The sequence below is a fragment of the Natator depressus genome, chromosome 6, assembly GCF_965152275.1.
Source record: "Natator depressus isolate rNatDep1 chromosome 6, rNatDep2.hap1, whole genome shotgun sequence".
NCBI classification, from domain to species: domain Eukaryota; kingdom Metazoa; phylum Chordata; order Testudines; family Cheloniidae; genus Natator; species Natator depressus.
This window is the reverse complement of record NC_134239.1, coordinates 98,264,660-98,282,280: the sequence shown is the minus strand read 5'-3', so window position 1 is coordinate 98,282,280 and position 17,621 is coordinate 98,264,660. Positions and strand designations below refer to the sequence as shown.

The 17,621-nt window shown below is 48.3% G+C and overlaps 1 protein-coding gene across 4 annotated transcripts in view; it reads right to left on the bottom strand.

The window, feature by feature from the left end:
- SPATA7 (spermatogenesis associated 7) overlaps positions 1-15,646 on the bottom strand; it is an 87,524-nt gene extending 71,878 nt beyond the window's left edge. For 2 of the 4 annotated variants that reach the window (XM_074956081.1, XM_074956080.1), the window contains exon 1: positions 15,505-15,646. In XM_074956081.1, coding sequence (XP_074812182.1) covers positions 15,505-15,544 — 40 coding nt within the window. In that variant the 5' untranslated portion in view covers positions 15,545-15,646. Of the gene's footprint in view, positions 1-14,758; positions 15,152-15,504 lie in introns of those variants that run through there. The other 2 variants (XM_074956083.1, XM_074956082.1) reach the window with 2 other exon arrangements.
- Positions 15,647-17,621: the final 1,975 nt, after the last annotated feature.

Genomic DNA, 17,621 nt, shown 5'->3' with positions numbered 1-17,621 from the left:
AGGGAGAAGGGGTGATTGGATGGGGCGGTGGTGGGCAGTTAGGGATGGAGGGTCCAGGGGTGGTCAGGGGACAGAGAGCAGGGGATGTGTGTGGATGGGGCAGGGTTCCTGGGGGGCCGTCAGGGAACGGGGGGGTTGGATGGGGCAGGAGTCCTGGGGGCGCTGTTAGGGGGTGAGAAGCAGGGGGAGTCCGATAGGGGGTAGGTGCTGGGCCACGCCTGGCTGTTTGGGGAAGCACAGCCTCCCCTAACCAGCCTGCCATACAGTTTCGGAAACCTGATGCGGCCCTCAGGCCAAAAAGTTTGCCCGCCCCTGTGTTAAACTGACTCAAACAAAAGGACACCAAGAGTCTTTTTTATATGAAATCAGCAAATCTTGAAAAAATTCATTACAATTTTTTTCCTAATTAAAAGCTTCAGTTTGCTGACTGGGGAAGTTATGGATGAAGCACTATTGCTCTTGCTTTGCGACAACTACAGAAACTGCTGGCTGTGTCAATCAGTGGTTTATTTATTAACGGAAACTAAATAGGAAAAAATAAATTAGTTTAAAAGGTAACTGAATCTAAATGCCCAGAAAAGTTCAATGGGTAGCTGTGTTCTATGTTTAAAGCCGTGGGTCTAAGCATCTTGGGGTTTGTCTACACTGACAAGTTTCTGCACCACAAGGTATACCACTTTTATTAAAACGCTGGAATTAATAAACAGCTGTTGCATGTCCACACTGTGCTCCTTGTGATGCTGGAGCGCATCCACATTAGCAGCTCTTACAACGACAAAGACAGCTGTGCATTGTGGTAACTATCCCACTGTGCAACTGGCTGCAGGGTGCTTTGGGAAGGGTTTGCAATGCCTCACGGGGCAGGCACAGCGTCACATGATGCAGGTTTCCCAATTCCATTGTCCCATGGGCATCCTACTACATTACCAGCTGCTTTTCAACTGAAGGGTGTGTGTGGGGGGGAGTGTGTGTGACAGGGAGTGTGTGTGTGTGTATGAAGTGGGGGAGAGAGACAGTGTGTTTTGTGGGACAGAGAGTGTGTCAGGATGCTGTCTTATAAGTTCAGACAGCGGCAGGAAACAACCAGTCCTGAGGCAGGGGGAAACCCTGACATCAGCCCCAGCCTCCCTCCCTGGACACACACACACGCACACACACACCCCTCTGTGTTTAACAGCACGAGCATTCCACATTAATGGTTTGCTCTGTGTCCCGGAGCAGATCAGCACAGCGCACAATGGCTGTCAGAAACGGTGCTTTGAAAGAAGAGGGGAGCATGTCTCTAGGGCAGCTGAGTTCAAAACAATGAGCAGAGCAGTCACCTGAGACATTATGGGACAGCTCCAGAGGCCAATTACAGCGCAGAAAGCAATCAAGTGTCTACACTGGCAATAGAGCACTGGAGCCGCTGCGCAAATAGCCTTACGACTCTCATCGAGGTGTTTTTTTTCAGCGCTGTAACTGAGGAGTTTCTGCGCACAAAGTGGCTTGGCAGTATGTACATGTCTGCAGTTTGAGTGCAAAAAGCTGCTTTACTGCGCAGAAACTTGCCAGTGTAGACTAGCCCTTAGGTCTTGTCTATACTAACAAGTTTCTGCGCAGTAAAGCAGCTTTCTACGGTGTGACTCCTGAGGTGTACACAACGCCAAGCCACTTTGTGCACAGAAACTCACAGCGCTGAAAAAAAGAGAGTTGTAAAGCTATTTGCATCGGGGCTACAGCACCATGGTGCCAGTGTAGACACCCTGGTCGATTACAGTGCTGTGATTGGCCTCTGGGAGGTGTCCCACAATGCCTCTTCTCACCTCTCTGATCATCGGTTTGAACTCTACTGCCCTGCCCTCAGGTGACCAACCGTGAGCCCCACCCTGTAAATTCCTTTGGAATTTTGAAAGTCCCCTTCCTGTTTGCTCAATGACGCATGCAGAGGTCTCAGCGCATTTTTCTAGGTGACCATGCCTGCTCCACGCACCAGGTGATCCCCCGCTTGCAGCAATGCCGAGCTGCTGGACCTCATCAGCATTTGGGGAGAGGAGGCTGTCCAGTTCCAGCTGCGCTCCAGCTGTAGGAATTTTGATGCCTACGGACAGATTTCACAATGTATGACAGAAAGGGGCCAAGACCAGGACACGCTGCAGTGCAGGGTCAAAGTGAAGGAGCTCCGGAATGCCTACCACAAGGCGTGGGAGGCAAACTGCCGCTCCAGTGCTGCGCCCATGAGCTGCCGGTTCTACAAAGAGCTGGATGCGATATGGGGTGGCGACCCCACCTCCACTGCAAAGGCCACTGTGGATACTTCGGTGGCTCGCATGCCAGTTGAGAGTGGACCGAGCCAGGAAGAGGAAATCTTGGAAGAGGATGTGGAGGAGGAGGGGGACCCAGAGGCAGAGGATGACTCGGAGGTCAGAGATGCATGCAGCCAGGAGCTCTTCTCTACCCTGGAGGAGGCTAGCCAGTCACAGCTGTCGGAGCTTGGCGAAGCACAAACAGGAGAGGAGGCCCCTGGTAAGTGGCTTTGATTTTGGGAATTGCTGAAGTGAGTTGTTGGGGGCAGGATGGTTGCAGAAAGCAGGCTTGAGTCTGTATGATGCGCGTACAACCACATGCCTAGTCTGAGCGGCGGAACAGGGTGCTGATTGACTCCCTCACTTCACGGGAATCTGCCTCAAACATCGCCTCAAAACTCTCATGGAGATACTGGGCAATCTGCTGCCACAGGTTCTTTGGCAGAGCTGCCTCGTTTCTTGCCCCATGAAGGGTAACGCTCCCGCACCACACTGCTGTCACTGAGGGGTGGGGGGCTGGACACCATTGCTGCACAAAGGCGAGCTACATAAGGGCCAGGGCGAAAGGTGTAGTCTTGGAAAAGACCCACCCTTGATTCCCTGCTCACCCTCAGCAGCGAGATTTCTTCCATAATGAACACAGCCTGTGGAAAATGTGGGGACAGGAATGATTATAAGGCCCCCCCGACAGTGCTGGCTCTCCCCAAGAGCCACATGCCAAGTGTACAGTACAGTCCTGGAACACTGATTTCCCCTACCCCTGTGGTTACTCACCATTTTTAGGATCTTGTGGCTCATGTGTGCTTGCCTGGGGTCAGCCAGTTAGTGACAGGTATGTGAATAGCGGCTGTGCTTTAAATCACTGAATCAGTGGTGTGTGTGTTGCAAACAATACTGCTTCTGTAAAATGTTGCATTTTGGCTTCACAGATATGACCTTTGGAGCCCAGCCTCCCTCTTTGTTATCGCCAGCTGAACGGCTGCGCAGAATTAGAAAGCGGCCACGAAGAACTAAAGAGGACTTTCTGTGTGACGTCATGATGCACTCTGCAGCCGAAAAACAAGAATTGAAGGAATGGTGGGACAGTGAGAAGAGGGACCGAAAGGAGAACATGGCACGCCAGGACGAAGCCCCAGAGCGGCTCTTAAACATTATGGAGTGCCAAGTGGACACGCTCCAGGCACTACGAGCACTGCAAACCGAGCAGCTCCACACACGCCCTCCCCGGCAGCCGCTGTCACAAAACTCTTTCCCATGCACCCCCGCAGACACCACCAATACACTCTTATCAACCTCCTGGCTCCAGTCTGTACCCGCTTCATTCCACTCCTTCCTCGTCACAGTCCAGCGCTGCAGACTCCCAGTAGCCTCTGCACTCAGCACCCATCCCTCTGCAGTTTAGCCCTGCTGAAGTACAGTACCTGCTGCACTGTACTCCAAAGGACAAGGTTGCATATGATACCTGGACATACACAAATCTTTAACTGTCCCGGGACCCCCACTCCTCCTGGGACCCTTCCTTCCCCCATTCCTCACAGTGTTGATGTGTTTTTCTGTTTCTCTCTCTTCTCCGGTTTTTGTTTTTTAATAAGAGAATTGATCTGGTTTGAATGCAATCTTTATTCCAATAATTTAAAGCAAACAGAGCCCTGCAAAGCAACAGGCAATTTTCTTAAACCTTCACAGTGCATCACATGCACCAATCTCAATCATCTCCTAGTATTACAAGCACTGCACTCCAGAGCATAGCAACAAAATATTAGTGGCTTTCATCTTCAAATTGCTGCCTCAAAGCATCCTTATGACCCCGCGCTGCACCCCTCTAATAGCCCTAGTCTCTGGCTGTTCAAATTCTGCCTCCAGGAGCTGAGCCTCAGCTTTCCAGCCCTGAGTGAAGCTTTCACCCTTCCCTTCACAAATATTATGGAGCGTACAGCATGCAGCTATAAGCATAGGAATATTGTCATCAGCCAGGTCCAGCCTCCCATATAGGCAGCGCCTGCGGGACTTTAAATGGCTACAAGCACACGCAACAGTCATTCTGCACTTGGTCAGCCTTTTGTTGAACCGCTCCTTGCTGCTGTCAAGGTTCCCTGTGTATGGCTTCATAAACCATGGCATTAAGGGGTAGGCAGGATCTCCCAGGATCACAACAGGCATTTCAACTTCCCCTTTGGTGATCTTCTGGTCTGTGAAGAAAGTCCCTGCTTGCAGCTTCCTGAACAGGCCAGTGTTCTGAAAGATGCGTGAGTCACGCACCTTTCCGGACCAGCCTGAGTTAAAGTCCGTGAAACGCCCACAGTGATCCACAAGCGCCTGGAGAACCATAGACAAATACCCCTTCCGATTAGTGTACTCGGTGGCTAGGTGGTCTGGTGCCAGAATTGGAATATGTGTGCCGTCTATCACCCCCTCCGCAGTTAGGGCAGCCCATTTGTGCAAAGCCAGCCACAATGTCACGCACATTGTCCAGAGTCATGGTCTTTCGGAGCAGGATGTGATTAATGGCCCTGCACTCTTCCGTCAATACACGTCCAACAGTCGACTTTCCCACTCTGAGCTGTTTAGCAACCGATCAGTAGCAGTCTGGAGTAGCCAGCTTTCACAGTGCAATTACCACACGCTTCTCCAACGACAGGGCAGCTCTCATTCTCATGTCCTTGTGCCACAGGGCTGGGGCGAGCTCATTACACTGTCCCATAAATGCGGCTTTCCTCATGCGAAAGTTCTGCAGCCACTGCTCATCATCTCAGATGTGCATGACGATGTGATCCCACCACTCAGTGCTTGTTTCCCGAGCCCAAAAGCGGCGTTCCACTCTGGTCAGCACCTCCATGAATGCCACAAGCAATCTAATGTCACAGCTACTACGCGTGGAGAGATCAATGTCAAACTCCTCTTGCCTTTGTAGTTTAAGGAATAACTCCACTGCCACTCATGATGTGTTAGCCAGAGTGAGCACCATATTGCTCAACAGTGTGGGATGCATTCCTGCAGACCGAAGAGGCAGTGCGCGCAGTACACAAACCATTGAAAGATGGCACCAAATGTAGATGGAAGCACAGGGATTGCTGGGATGCGAAGCAATGCATCACGGGGCATTGGGACAGGACCCAGAATACCCCGCGGCCCCCTCTGCCTTCCCACAACTCTTAGTGGCAGAAGAGGAAGAGATGCTCTGTGGGATAGCTGCCCAGACTGCACCGCTCCAAATACCGCTGCAAGTGCCGCAAGTGTGAACATGCTATTGCTCAGGCAGCTGACACTGTGAACACACAACAGTGGTTTCCTTTCAGTGCTCTCTGAGCGGCGCTGTACCTGCTGGTGCTGTAACTCTACCAGTGTAGACATACCCTCAGGAACATAAGCATCAGTAAATCATAATCATTCTTTTGACTGCTCTACAGGACTGGCACTACTACCTCAATGTGTAGGAGCACTAAGGGCTGGTCTACAATGAAAACTTACATTGGCACAGCTACGTCTCTCATGGATGTGAGAAAGCCATACCTCAGAAACGTAGCTATGCTGACCTAACCCCCGATGCAGACAGCGCTAAGTCATCAGGAAGAACCCCTCCCATCACTGTAGTGAGAGTCTATCCTGTAGCATTTTCAGTTTAGGCATAGCCTAATACATTAGCAGCTTCTTTACACTACAGACCCTACAGCGGCACAGCTACGGCACTGCAGCTTTGCCACAATAGCATGTAGTGTAGGCCTGATCTACATTAGAAAATTAGGTCAGCATAGCTACATCACTCAGGAGTGTGAAAAATCCACACCTTTGAGCGACGTAGTTAAGATGATCTAAGTCTCTGTGTAGACAGCACTAGGTCAACAAAAGAATTCTTCTGTCAATCCAGCTATTGCTTTTCAAGTCACGTCTACACTAGCAAGTTTACAATGGCACAGCTGTACCAATGCAGCTGTGCCACTGTAAGATCACTCGTGTAGCTGCTGTATGCAGACAGGAGAGAGCTCTCCCGTCGACCTAATTAAACCACCTCCAACGAGTGGCGGTAGCTCTGGTAGCTATGTCAGCAGGAGAGTGGCTCCCTCCGACACAGTGCTGTCCACACTGATGCTTCTGTTGGTGTAACTTATGTTGCTCAAAGGATTTTTATTTTCACATCCCTGAAACATATAAATTATACCGACAAAAGTGCTAGTGTAGTCATAGCCTCAGAGAGATGGATTACCAACACCGACAGAAGAACTCCTCCTGTCAGTGTAGGCAATGTCTATACTGAAGTGCTGAGTGGTGCCGCTGTAGTGTTTTAAGCATAGACAAGCCTGATCATGACTGCTACAGCAACAGAAAGGTTTTTCCAATCACTTTAATCCACCTCTACCCCCAACCCTCCCCAAGAAGCGGTAGCTAGGTAGACAGAAGATTTCTTCCATTGACCTAGTGGTGTCTGCATCAGGCCTTAGGTTGGCTTAACTGTGTTTCCCAGGTGTTTAAATTTTTCACATCCCTGAGCAATGTAGCTAGGCTGACCTAAGTTTTAGGTGTAGACTAGGCCCCATAGTATACACTAGCATGCTAGTGACTGCCACATTACCTGGAGGCCTGATTCAGTGAGGTGCTAAATGTCTGCAATTCAGTAAGAGTAGAGAGTAAAAAGCACTTTACAGGATTCAGTCCTAAATGAGCACTTGCGCTGGTTCTCACTGCATTAACACACCTCCACTGACTTGAATGTACTCTTAATCCACAGCAGAGTTGAAGCAGCCCAGGATCGCTGCAGTTTAGGAAATGCACATTGTGATAGACCCATGCCAGTTGGGTTCAGCACAGTCGAGATATACTGGCCACTGGATTAACAGTTTTCTGTTCCCTGACTGACCAGAGCAGGGGCTGCTCCAGGCTAATGAGAACACCTGACTCCAATTAACCTGCAAAGAGTCAGGTGAGGCCATTAAGCTAATGTGACCACCTGACTCTAATTAAGCCCCTCTGATAACATAAAAGGGCTCATTCCAGTCAGGTAGAGAGAGAGCCAGCCAGAAGAGAGGAAGTGTGGCTGAAGGGCTGGTTAATGAAGATACCCTCAAGTCATTAGTAAGGGAGCCCTAAGGTAAGGGAGAAGCAGGAGAGCTGTGGAGAAGAATGTAGGGAAATGTAGCAACTCTGGCAGTAAAAGGTTGGCTGCCACCATTAGGGTCCCTGGGCTGGAACCCAGAGAAGAGGTTCCTAGGTTCCCCCCAACCCACCACTACAGAAACACCTCCTGGGAGGGGAAAACAGGCCCCTGTCAGGACAGGAGGCTAAACTGTTTTGGCATGAGGCTGTAGGAGCAACAGAGACTGGGAATTCTCACCAACATCCATTGCTGGCTTATGATGAAAAGGGCTCAGTAGACTGTATCCCTGGCCCTAGAGAGAGAAGGGCTATGTGGAGGGTTGCAGAGAGCCTCTAAAGCTAGCATAAACCACCTGGAAGTATGGGACCCCTGGGGACAAGGTTGGAGCTCTGCCACAACAGCTGAATAGGAAATGGTGGATATGGTTGATAATTTAGGTCCCCAATTCAAAAAGCACTTAAGCACATGTTTAACTTTGGACCTGTCAGTAGTTTGGTTTTTTTTTGTTTCCACTAAAAGATTACCTCACCCACCTTGTCTCCCTAGTAGTGTCTTTGAAATTCAATGGAACTACTCATATACTCTAATTTTAGCACAAATTTGGGTGCTTTGCTGCATTGGGATTGGATTACTCACATGATTAAATACACTTGTGTTTTGCTGAACAGAAACCTAAGGTAGAGTTGCCCCCAAAATGGGAAACTCTCCTGACTATGTCTAAAGTATGGCTTTATCTTTCAAACATTACTTCTAAGCCTCTAACTGCTTTTTCCCCTTAGACATCACTAATTCATTATTCTTCCACTGCCCTGACTGGCCAATGAACATTTTCAGAAATCAAAATTGCTCCAAAAACTCAGACAGTCCTAGGATATGATTGTCCTGCTCCAGTTTAAAACCTATTTGTTAGCAAAGTGTTATACAGAGAAATGCACAAGTGGTCATATTTGAATGTAAATACTCGGAATGCCCTTCCAGCTCATAGTTAGATCAGAGCAGTGTCAGTATCTACACTGAGGGAAGGAACTGAAAGGGCCGGTGTTACTTGTGAATAAATGAAGTATTTTTGTTTGGTACACTTTGAAGCCCATTCAAATTACAGAAATATAGCAACATCCTTGTGGTAATTAAATGATTTCTGTGTTGCCGTAACAGAGCAACAGCACACTTGTGCGTCATTGATAAGCAATAAGCCTACAATTTTATTTCTGCTCAGAAATGTGCCCAGCAAAGGCTGTGGAAGATAAAGAACCTAATGTAGACTACTAGCTTTAAATTATTATATTTATTTGGATGATTATATTCCTTATATGGCCATAAATAACACAAATCTGTGACTAACCTAACTGGCTTCTGGGATCAGTACAGTAAATGTTGGGTTTAATTCTGTACCTGGAATTTTTAAAAGTGAACCATGTTCTTTTCAAATTAATCCTAGGGGGGAAAAAAGAACCAACTACCCTATATTTCAACAATATTTTACATTTTTATAGGGCAAGAAGCCATACCCTTGTCTTGGCACAGTTCAAACATTCCATCACATATTGTCCTGAAGAATTCCAGACCACTAAATAATATAACATAACCTAAGGCAATATCCTAAAGTTTGATCTCTGCCCAAAATTCCCATTGATATGAACAGAAGTCCCATATGGAATAAGTGTAAAATTCTATTTAAAATAGAAGGGTCTAATTCTTCCATGCTTGTAACATATTTTATACTCACACTAGCGGGAGTAATTCATGCAAATACCCCTGCACAGATGGAAGACTAAATCTTACAGACTACTAGTCTCAGCTGAAGCTCTGGACAACCAGAACCCCACAGAATCCTTATGGGCCCACAGAAAAACTATGAGAATCAATAATAAGAGATGGAGGAGGATTTGGGAAGGAAGTGAGCCTGTAAGTGGATCTTCTTTATATTGAGTGAGTAATCTGCAGGTAAAATATTTCGAGAGTACCTTATAGAGAATGTAATACTAAAAATCTTGGGCACAGATAGTATTTTTCTGCAACAAATTTCATTTTTCTAAGTATTCTTAAAACTCACATTAAAACTGTGGTTTTGATGGCAAAACAATGTCTGCAGAGAAATCATCTTGTCAGTGTCACCATAGATTTGAACTGACACCATTGATATACTGCATGATAATGTAATGTCATCCCTGTTGACTTGAACTTATTTGTATATCACTATGGCACTTCAGCATGGTGCTGAATAGTGTAGTAGCCATGGTTTAGTACTACCCTCATTTTACAATTGTCACAAAAGATGGCTAGGAAATTAGCACATGTTGTTTTAGACCTAAAAACATCTTGAGCATTTTAAAAACAGCTAGGGCCTGATCCTGTAAACACAGATGTGTTTAACTTTACTCCTTTTGTTTTGTCCCATATATGCCAATGGGACTATTCTCAGAAGTAAAGTTAACATACGTAAGTGTTTGCAGGACCAGGTCACAAAGGATTAAATCCATGCAAAGAATAATTTTTAAATCTCTAAAGCCTCTTATTTGTAAATTAGAACTTGTCCAAAAACCTCAAAGCCAAGAAAATTGAATCAGAATCCAAGTTATATGTCTATTTCCACCATAAACAATTAATAATTTAGGTAAACATAAAATTGTCAATTTCAAATACCCTGAGAGTCTGAACCCTGAAAACTGTGGTTATTAGTGAGAAACTCAAATCTTTACCGTATTAGCACTTTTTAACATTAAAAACACATGTACATTTATTATTATAAAGCAGATCTTCTAAGGCCCTGATCCTGCAAAGACTTATGTGCATACTTAACTTTATGTGCTGATGTAGTCCCTTTGCAGTCAACTTAACTAATCACAGTGCATAAAGTTAAGCACACACATAATGCTTCATTTCATTAGCTGCTTATATGCATTGCAGTCACTAGGGTCTCTGTTTTGCAATCTGATCTATGTGGACCTTTGTGACATTAAAAAAATGGAAAATGTGATTGAAAAGCTAAAAAAATTGACAAAGGGACTCGGGGCAAGTATAGTATTATCTGAAACTACTTTTAACTTCTGTTTTGATACTGATTGGAATTCAAGCTGGCAGACTCCCTTCAACATGCTTCAGCTCCATGAAATCACGTTAGGGTGTGGTATGCTGGAGCTCTCTGCCTATGGGGCTGTGCCATGGGATCAGGGTGGAGCAAGGTATACTCATAGCCTTCTCCCCAGGGGGCTGCCCTTTGGGATTAAGGTGGAGTGGTACATTCTGTGAGCTCTCCTCCAAGGGAGTTGCCCCATGGGATCAGGGTTGAGTGACGCATGCTGACAGCTCTCCCCGTATGGGGCTGCCCCTAGGATTGGATGGACTGATGCATGATGGGAGTTAAGGGAGACAGAGGTACATAGACAAGACTTTCCAAGACACAGAGACGCCCCACCCACTGTCTGACAGCCTCTGTGCTATTAAAGAGGATGCTAGTCTCGGGAAAGAGAACATCAAACTGAACTGGAGGGCAATAGTCCGTCAGCTGGGACCCTTCTGCAACTGAGGATATCATCTAGCACTGAGTATACCCTTCCAGGGGAGGGGACCCTAGTTATTAGGAACAGACAAATAATAGTAATGGGGGATTCAATTATTAGAAATATACATAGTTGGGTCTGTGATGACTGGGAGAACCACATGGTGAATTCCCTGCTGGATGTGAAGGTGGCAGATCTCTCAAGACAGCTAGAGAGACTTATGTGCATTGCTGGGGAAAAGCTGGTGATTGTGGTAAATGTAGGTACCAATGACATAAGGAAAGGAAGGAGAGAGATCCTGGAGGCCAAACTTAGGCTGTGAGGTAAGAGATTAAAGTCCAGGACCTCCATATCATTCTCTGAAATGCTTCCAGTTCCACATGCAAGGCCATTCTGACATGCAGAACTGCAGGTCTCAGCATGTGGATGAGAATAGTACAGGGAGGAGCATTTTAATAACTGGGCAACCTTTTGGTAGGGTGACCAAACATCCCATTTTGGCCAGGAGAGTCCCTTTTTTAAGCCCTGTCTCAGCTGTCCCAACTGCTCCCCTTTCCCCCCCAAAGGAGGCATTTTTGTCCTATTTGCTCTTGCTCACTTGGCAAGAGCAAATAGGACACATGACCACTTTGGTCAAAAAGGTTGGGTGTGGTGTAGAGGGGGCAAGCAGAGATGGGGTGGGGTTGGGCAGGGGAAAGCAGAATTCCAGCAAGTGGACCCCCTACAGGGTTCCAGCGACTGGGCAACAGCCTGCCACAGGGTGGGGGCAGGGTTCCAGCAACTGGCAACAGCAAGGGTGGGGGGGTGGGGTCTTGTTTTCTCTTTGAAAAATATGGTCACCCTATCTTTTGGGAAAAGAGGAACCTATACAGGAGGATGGGCTCCACCTAAACCAAAACAGAATCAGACTGCTGGCATGTAAAATTAAAAAGATTGTAAAGAAGTTTTTAAACTTAAGGCTGGGGGAAAGCCAACAAGTGTGGAGGACCACACGGTTTGGACAGAGACATCCCTTAGGGAAGGCTTTATTTCTGGGGATTCTCTATATCCTAATAAAAAGGAGAGGATAGATGGTGACAAAGTACAGGTAGGAAAACAGAAAGGAGTATAAACTCTGGCAAGTTAAGTGTAAAAGTATAATTGGGCAGACCAAAAAAGAATTTGAAGAACAACTAGCAAAAGACACAAACTAACAGCAATTTGTTTGAGTACTTCAGATGCAGGAGGCCTGCCAAAAAAAATCAGTGGCACCACTGGATGATTGAGGTGCTAAAGGAGCACTCAAGGAAGACAAGGTTGTTGCAGAAAAGCTAAATGAAATCTCTGCATCAGTTTTTATTGCAGAGGACATGAGGGAGATTCCCACACCTGAGTCATTCTTTTTAGGTGACAAATCTGAGGAGCTGTCCCAGACTGAATCCATAGAGGAGGTTTTGCAACAAATTGATAAATTAAACAGTAATAAGTCTCCAAGACCAGATGGCCTTCACCCAAGAGTTCTGAAGGAACTCAAATATGAAATTGCAGAACTACTAACTGTGATACATAACCTATCACTTAAATCAGATTCTGTACTAAATGACTGGAGGATAGCTAATGTAATGCCAACTTTTTAAAAAAGGTCCAGAGACGATCTTGGCAATTACAGATTAGGTAAGTCTAACTTCTGAACCAGATAGTGTTTGATTCTGTAGTAGAGAACAGAATTAAGACACCTAGATGAACATGATTTGTTGGAGAAGAGTCCACACAGCTTTTGTAAAAGGAAGTCATGCTTCATGAACCTACTAGAATTATTGGGGGTTGGGAGTACAAACATGTGGACAACGGTGATTGAGTGGATATAGTGTACTTGGAACTTTGAGAGAGCTTTTGACAAGATCCCTCACCTAAGATTCTTAAGCAAAGTAAGTTGTCATGGGATAAGGGGCAAGGTCCTCTCATGGATCAGTAGCTGGTTAAAAGACAGGAAGCAAAGGGCAGGAATAAACAGTCAGTTTTCAAAATGCACAGACATAAATAGCAGGGAGATCTATACTGGGACCAGTGCTGATCAACATTTGTAAATGATCTGGAAAAAGGGGTAGCAGTGAGGTGGCAAAGTTTGGAGGGAATACAAAACTACTCAAGATAGTGAAGTCCACAGCAGACTGCAAATAGGTACAAAGGGATGTCACAGAACTGGGTGCCTGGGCACCAAAATGGCAGATGAAATTCACTGTTGATAAATGCAAAGCAATGCACATTAGAAAACATAATCCCAGCTATACATACAAAATGATCGTCTAAATTAGCTGCTACCATGCAAGAAAGAGATCTTGGTATCTTATGGATAGTACTCGAAAACATCTGCTGAATGGGCAGTGGCAACCGCCACTTACGAACATTTTCCCTACCACTTGGTAACAGCAACATAGCTGCTACATAAGAGTAACAGTTGTGACATCACATCCAAGAGTGGAGACTGGGGGGGGGGGGGATTTAGAGGCATTGCCCCCCCCCCAAAAAAACAACAAAAAAACTTCATCTTTCCACTCCCCTTCTGATCCTGGACCTTCAGCACAGCTCCAGGGCCCACAGTCCCATCCACTTGCCCTGCCTGACAAAGCCTGCATAGAGAAAGCAGATGAGGCTGAGCTAAGGAGCTGGAGTCAACAGGGGGGCCCTGTTCAGCAGGGGGCCAGTACTCACAGGGTGCATCTTTCCACTTCCCTCCTGACCCTGGCTCTTCAGTGCAGCTTCAGGGGCACAGCCCCATCCACAGAGCCTGCATAGACAGCATGTGTAGGGGACATTTGTGGGGGGAGAGGCGAGTTGGGGTTAGGGGAGCCGAAGAAGCGCAGCTGGAAGGTCTCCTCCTTCCTCAGCATCTGGCTTGCAAGAGGTTGGGGGAGCATCAGGGACCCCCGTGCACTGAGCTATCCCCTCTATCTTGGATGCTGGCAGCAGGGTGTGGGTGTGCTGTTTTGCAGTGGCGGATTGGGGGATCCCCCTCTCCAGGGCACTGATCTATCCCCTTCCCCCTCCCATGTCCGGTGTCAGTGTAAGGAGCCAGCCCCTCCCACCCCCACAGACTGTGCATGGTGCCCTCCCCAGCCATACATCCCTCATCAAGGTAGAACATGAAGTCCGCAGCAGCTGAGCTCACTCATCCATTTTGTTACTGGGGGCTTGCCTGCCAAACTTGGTGTTCCCCACTCCACCCTCCCCGTGCCCCAAAGAAAGTGGCTGCCCCTCCCCTTCCAAAACATCCTTTACTCTTCATAGGCCTTCGGTCAGATGACACTCCCCATAACAGCAACACATGCTTAGGAGCAACATAAAAAAAGGGCACCAATATGTTGCTACTAATGAGTGTTTAATGTAAACTGAAAATATCATAATGTCACTATATAAATCTGTGGTATGCCAACACCTTGAATACTGCATGCAGTGCTGGTCACCCCCACACAAAAAGATAGATCAGAATAGGAAAAGGTAGAGAAAATGGCAACAAAAATGATTAGCGGTATGGAACAGCTTCATCTGAGGAGAGATTATAAAGACTGGGACTGTTCAGCTTGGGCAAGAAGCAACTAAAGAGGAGGATATGATAGAGGTATCATAACAATAAAATTATGAATGGTGTAGAGAAACTGAATAAGGAAATGCTATTGTTCCCTTCACAAAACACAAGAACCAGGGGCCACCCAATGAGATTAATAGGCAGCAGTTTAAAAAAAAAAAAGGAAGTAAAGCTTCACACAATGCACAGTCAACCTGTGGAACTCATTGCCAGGGGATGGTATGGAGGCCAAAAGTATAACTGGGTTCAAAAAAGAATAAGGCTATGTCTACACTACTGTGGTAAGTCGACATAAATAACGTAGCTGGAGTCGACGTACCTTAGGTTGAGTTACCGCAGGGTCTACACCGTGGGGGGTCAACAGGAGAAACTCTCCCATTGACTCACCTTACTCTTCTCATCCGGGGTAGAGTACAGGGCTCGACTGGAGAGTGATCTGCTGTCGATTTGGCAGGTCTTCACGAGACCCCCTAAATCGACCGCTGGTGGATTGATCTCAGAGCGTGGAGCCGGGCTGTAGTGTAGATGTAGCCTTAGAGACATTCATGGAGCCTGCTAGCCCAGATGATCAAGGACAGAACCCCATGCTCTGCGTGTCCCTAAGCCTGTGACTGCCAGAGGCTGGGACTGAGCGGCAGGGGAGGAATCACTTGATGATTGCCCTGTTCTGTTCATTCCCTCTGGGGCACCTGGCCCTGGCCTCTGTCAGAAGCCAGGATGCTGGACTCGATGGATCATTGGTGGAACACAGAATGGCCGTTCTTATGGGCCACCCCTGGGATCAGGCTGGAGCCAGGGGTGCTGAGAGCGCCCCCCCCTCGCCCATTGGCCTGCCCCCTGAGATCAGGTGGAGCGATGCATGCTGGGAGCTCCCCCCCCCGCCACCCTGTCGGAGCAGGTAGAGCAATGGATGCTGGGAGCGATCGGTCTCCCCCCCCTTCCCCAGCCCGTGACGAAGGTGTTGCTGCAGCCGAGGTCGCCCCCGCGCCCAGCTGGCTTCGCCCTTGGCGAGTCCCTGCAGGCCCGCCCCGTCCCTCCGCCGGGGGGCGCCAGGCCCCGCGCTACCTGGGCTCCTCCTGCTGCCGCTCTCCATCCTCACTCCCATGCTCCTGGCCTGGCCTGGCCCCAGGCTCCTCTCCCTGAGCCCCGGCCCGGCCCCCGCGCGGCCGGCCCGGCCCGGCCCCCTTCTCTCGGCTCGCGAGTAGCGGCGGCCCCACCCCCCAGCCGGGGCGGGGCCGCTCTGGCCGCATGCAGGGTTGCTATGACCACGGAGCCGGTCGCGTCGCCGGGAGTATTACGTCCCGAGGCCCGGCAGCCCCGGGGAGGGGGAGGCCAGAGGGGGGCGGGGGCGGGGGCGGGGAGGGGGAGGCCAGAGGGGGGCGGGGGCGGGGAGGGGGGTGGCGAAGGGAGAGGAGAGGGGGATGGAGGAGGGAGGCGAGGAAGAGGAATTGGAGAAGGCAGGGGAGGGGAGATGGCAGGAAGAGGGCGATGGAGAAGGCAAGGGAGAGGAGATGGAGCAGGGAGAGGAGAGGGCAGGGGAAAGGGGGATGGAGAAGGGAGGGGAGGGGAGAGCAGAGGGCAGGGGGAGGGGGGATGGAGAAGGTGCGGCCGGCCCAGACATGACCATGGAGGGGGCTAGTGGCTGGTACAACACCCTGTTGTCTTCCCTACCAAAGTCCCATCTGGCCCTGTTTGGGGCTGCCTGACCCATCTCTGGGCTGTAGCTAGGAGCCACAATAGGCTGTGGCAATGGGTAATTTAGTAGCCAGTGGCCCTATCCAAAGGGTGTATAGCTCTGTGTGCACTTGGGGGGGGGGGGGGCTCTTGGCCCTGGGCTGTGTTGCTTCTTTCCAGAGTCATTCCTATAACATAACATTAACAATAACATTCCTATAACATTAACACATGAAGGACCACCTCCCACCATGGTAGTAGAAGTATTATTTAGCATGTTTATTACAGTAGTGACTGAGAACAAACCAAGATGGGGCCCCACTGGGCTAAAACACTGCTGGTAGAAGGTGCTGCTTTGATGGTCCTGGGGACTGACATCCAGTAGACACAGCTCAGGTGCAGCACAGGCAGTGGCAGTGCAGGCTGCACCCATGCTGCTATTCCAGGGAGCCTCAGCCCTTATCAGGAGCATCATCCTCTAGGGCGGGGGTTCTCAAACTGGGGGTCGGGACCCCTCAGGGGGTCACGAGGTTATTACATGGGAGATCACAAGCTGTCAGCCTCCACCCCAAACCCTGCTTTGCCTCCAGCATTTATAATGGTGTTAAATATATAAACAAGTATTTTTAATTTATAAGGGGGATCACACTCAGAGATTTGCTTTGTGAAAGGGGTCACAGTACAATAGTTTGAGAAACACTGCTCCAGGGAACGAATAGGTAACTGAATCTTCAGACTTTGAAGGCCCTGTTCTTGCAGTGTCCAACTACCAACAAAGCCTGACTTCAATGAGAGATGAGGATGCACAACACTATGCTCTAGTTCAGAGGTCCCCAAACTGTGGGGTGTGTGGAGGAATGTCCAGGGGGCCCTCCACAGGGAAAGGGGGAGGGAGCACCTCCCCAGCTCTGCTCCTGTTCCACCGCCAGCTGTGTCCCCTGCTCCCAGCCCTGTGCCTGACCCTGTCCCCAGCCTCGGCACAGAGCTGCACCTGGCCCGGCTGCCGACCCCCACCCCAGCCCAGCTGTGGCTCCACTCCCACCAAGGCTGATATCTGCATATGCTATTTAACTTTCAACCCATCCAGAGGAGCGACCAGTTGAGCTAGTTATGAATGTACAGATATGAGCTGTAAACCACTGGTTTACTAGCTAATACTACAGCAGATGTTTACACATGTGCCAAGGACCTAGGGATCGATTAAAATTCTAGTCCCACAAGAAAGATGTAACCCACAGGGCATTATTCACTAACTGATCCCCCATCTGTAGAGGGTCATGAAGTTACTCTGAAAAAATCAGGACTATTTAGAGTGATTAATGCTATAATAGCTGTGAGTTTTGCTTCTTCCCTACCTTAATGGGTTTCATTAAAATCATTCACTTCTGAGCATAAGATGTTAAAGAGACATGGAAGATAAAGGAATATTCATTACAATGTGATCATTTTGTCTGCAAGTAATTCCTTCCCATCATCCAAAAAGATAATTTGATTATGGGTAAAATATA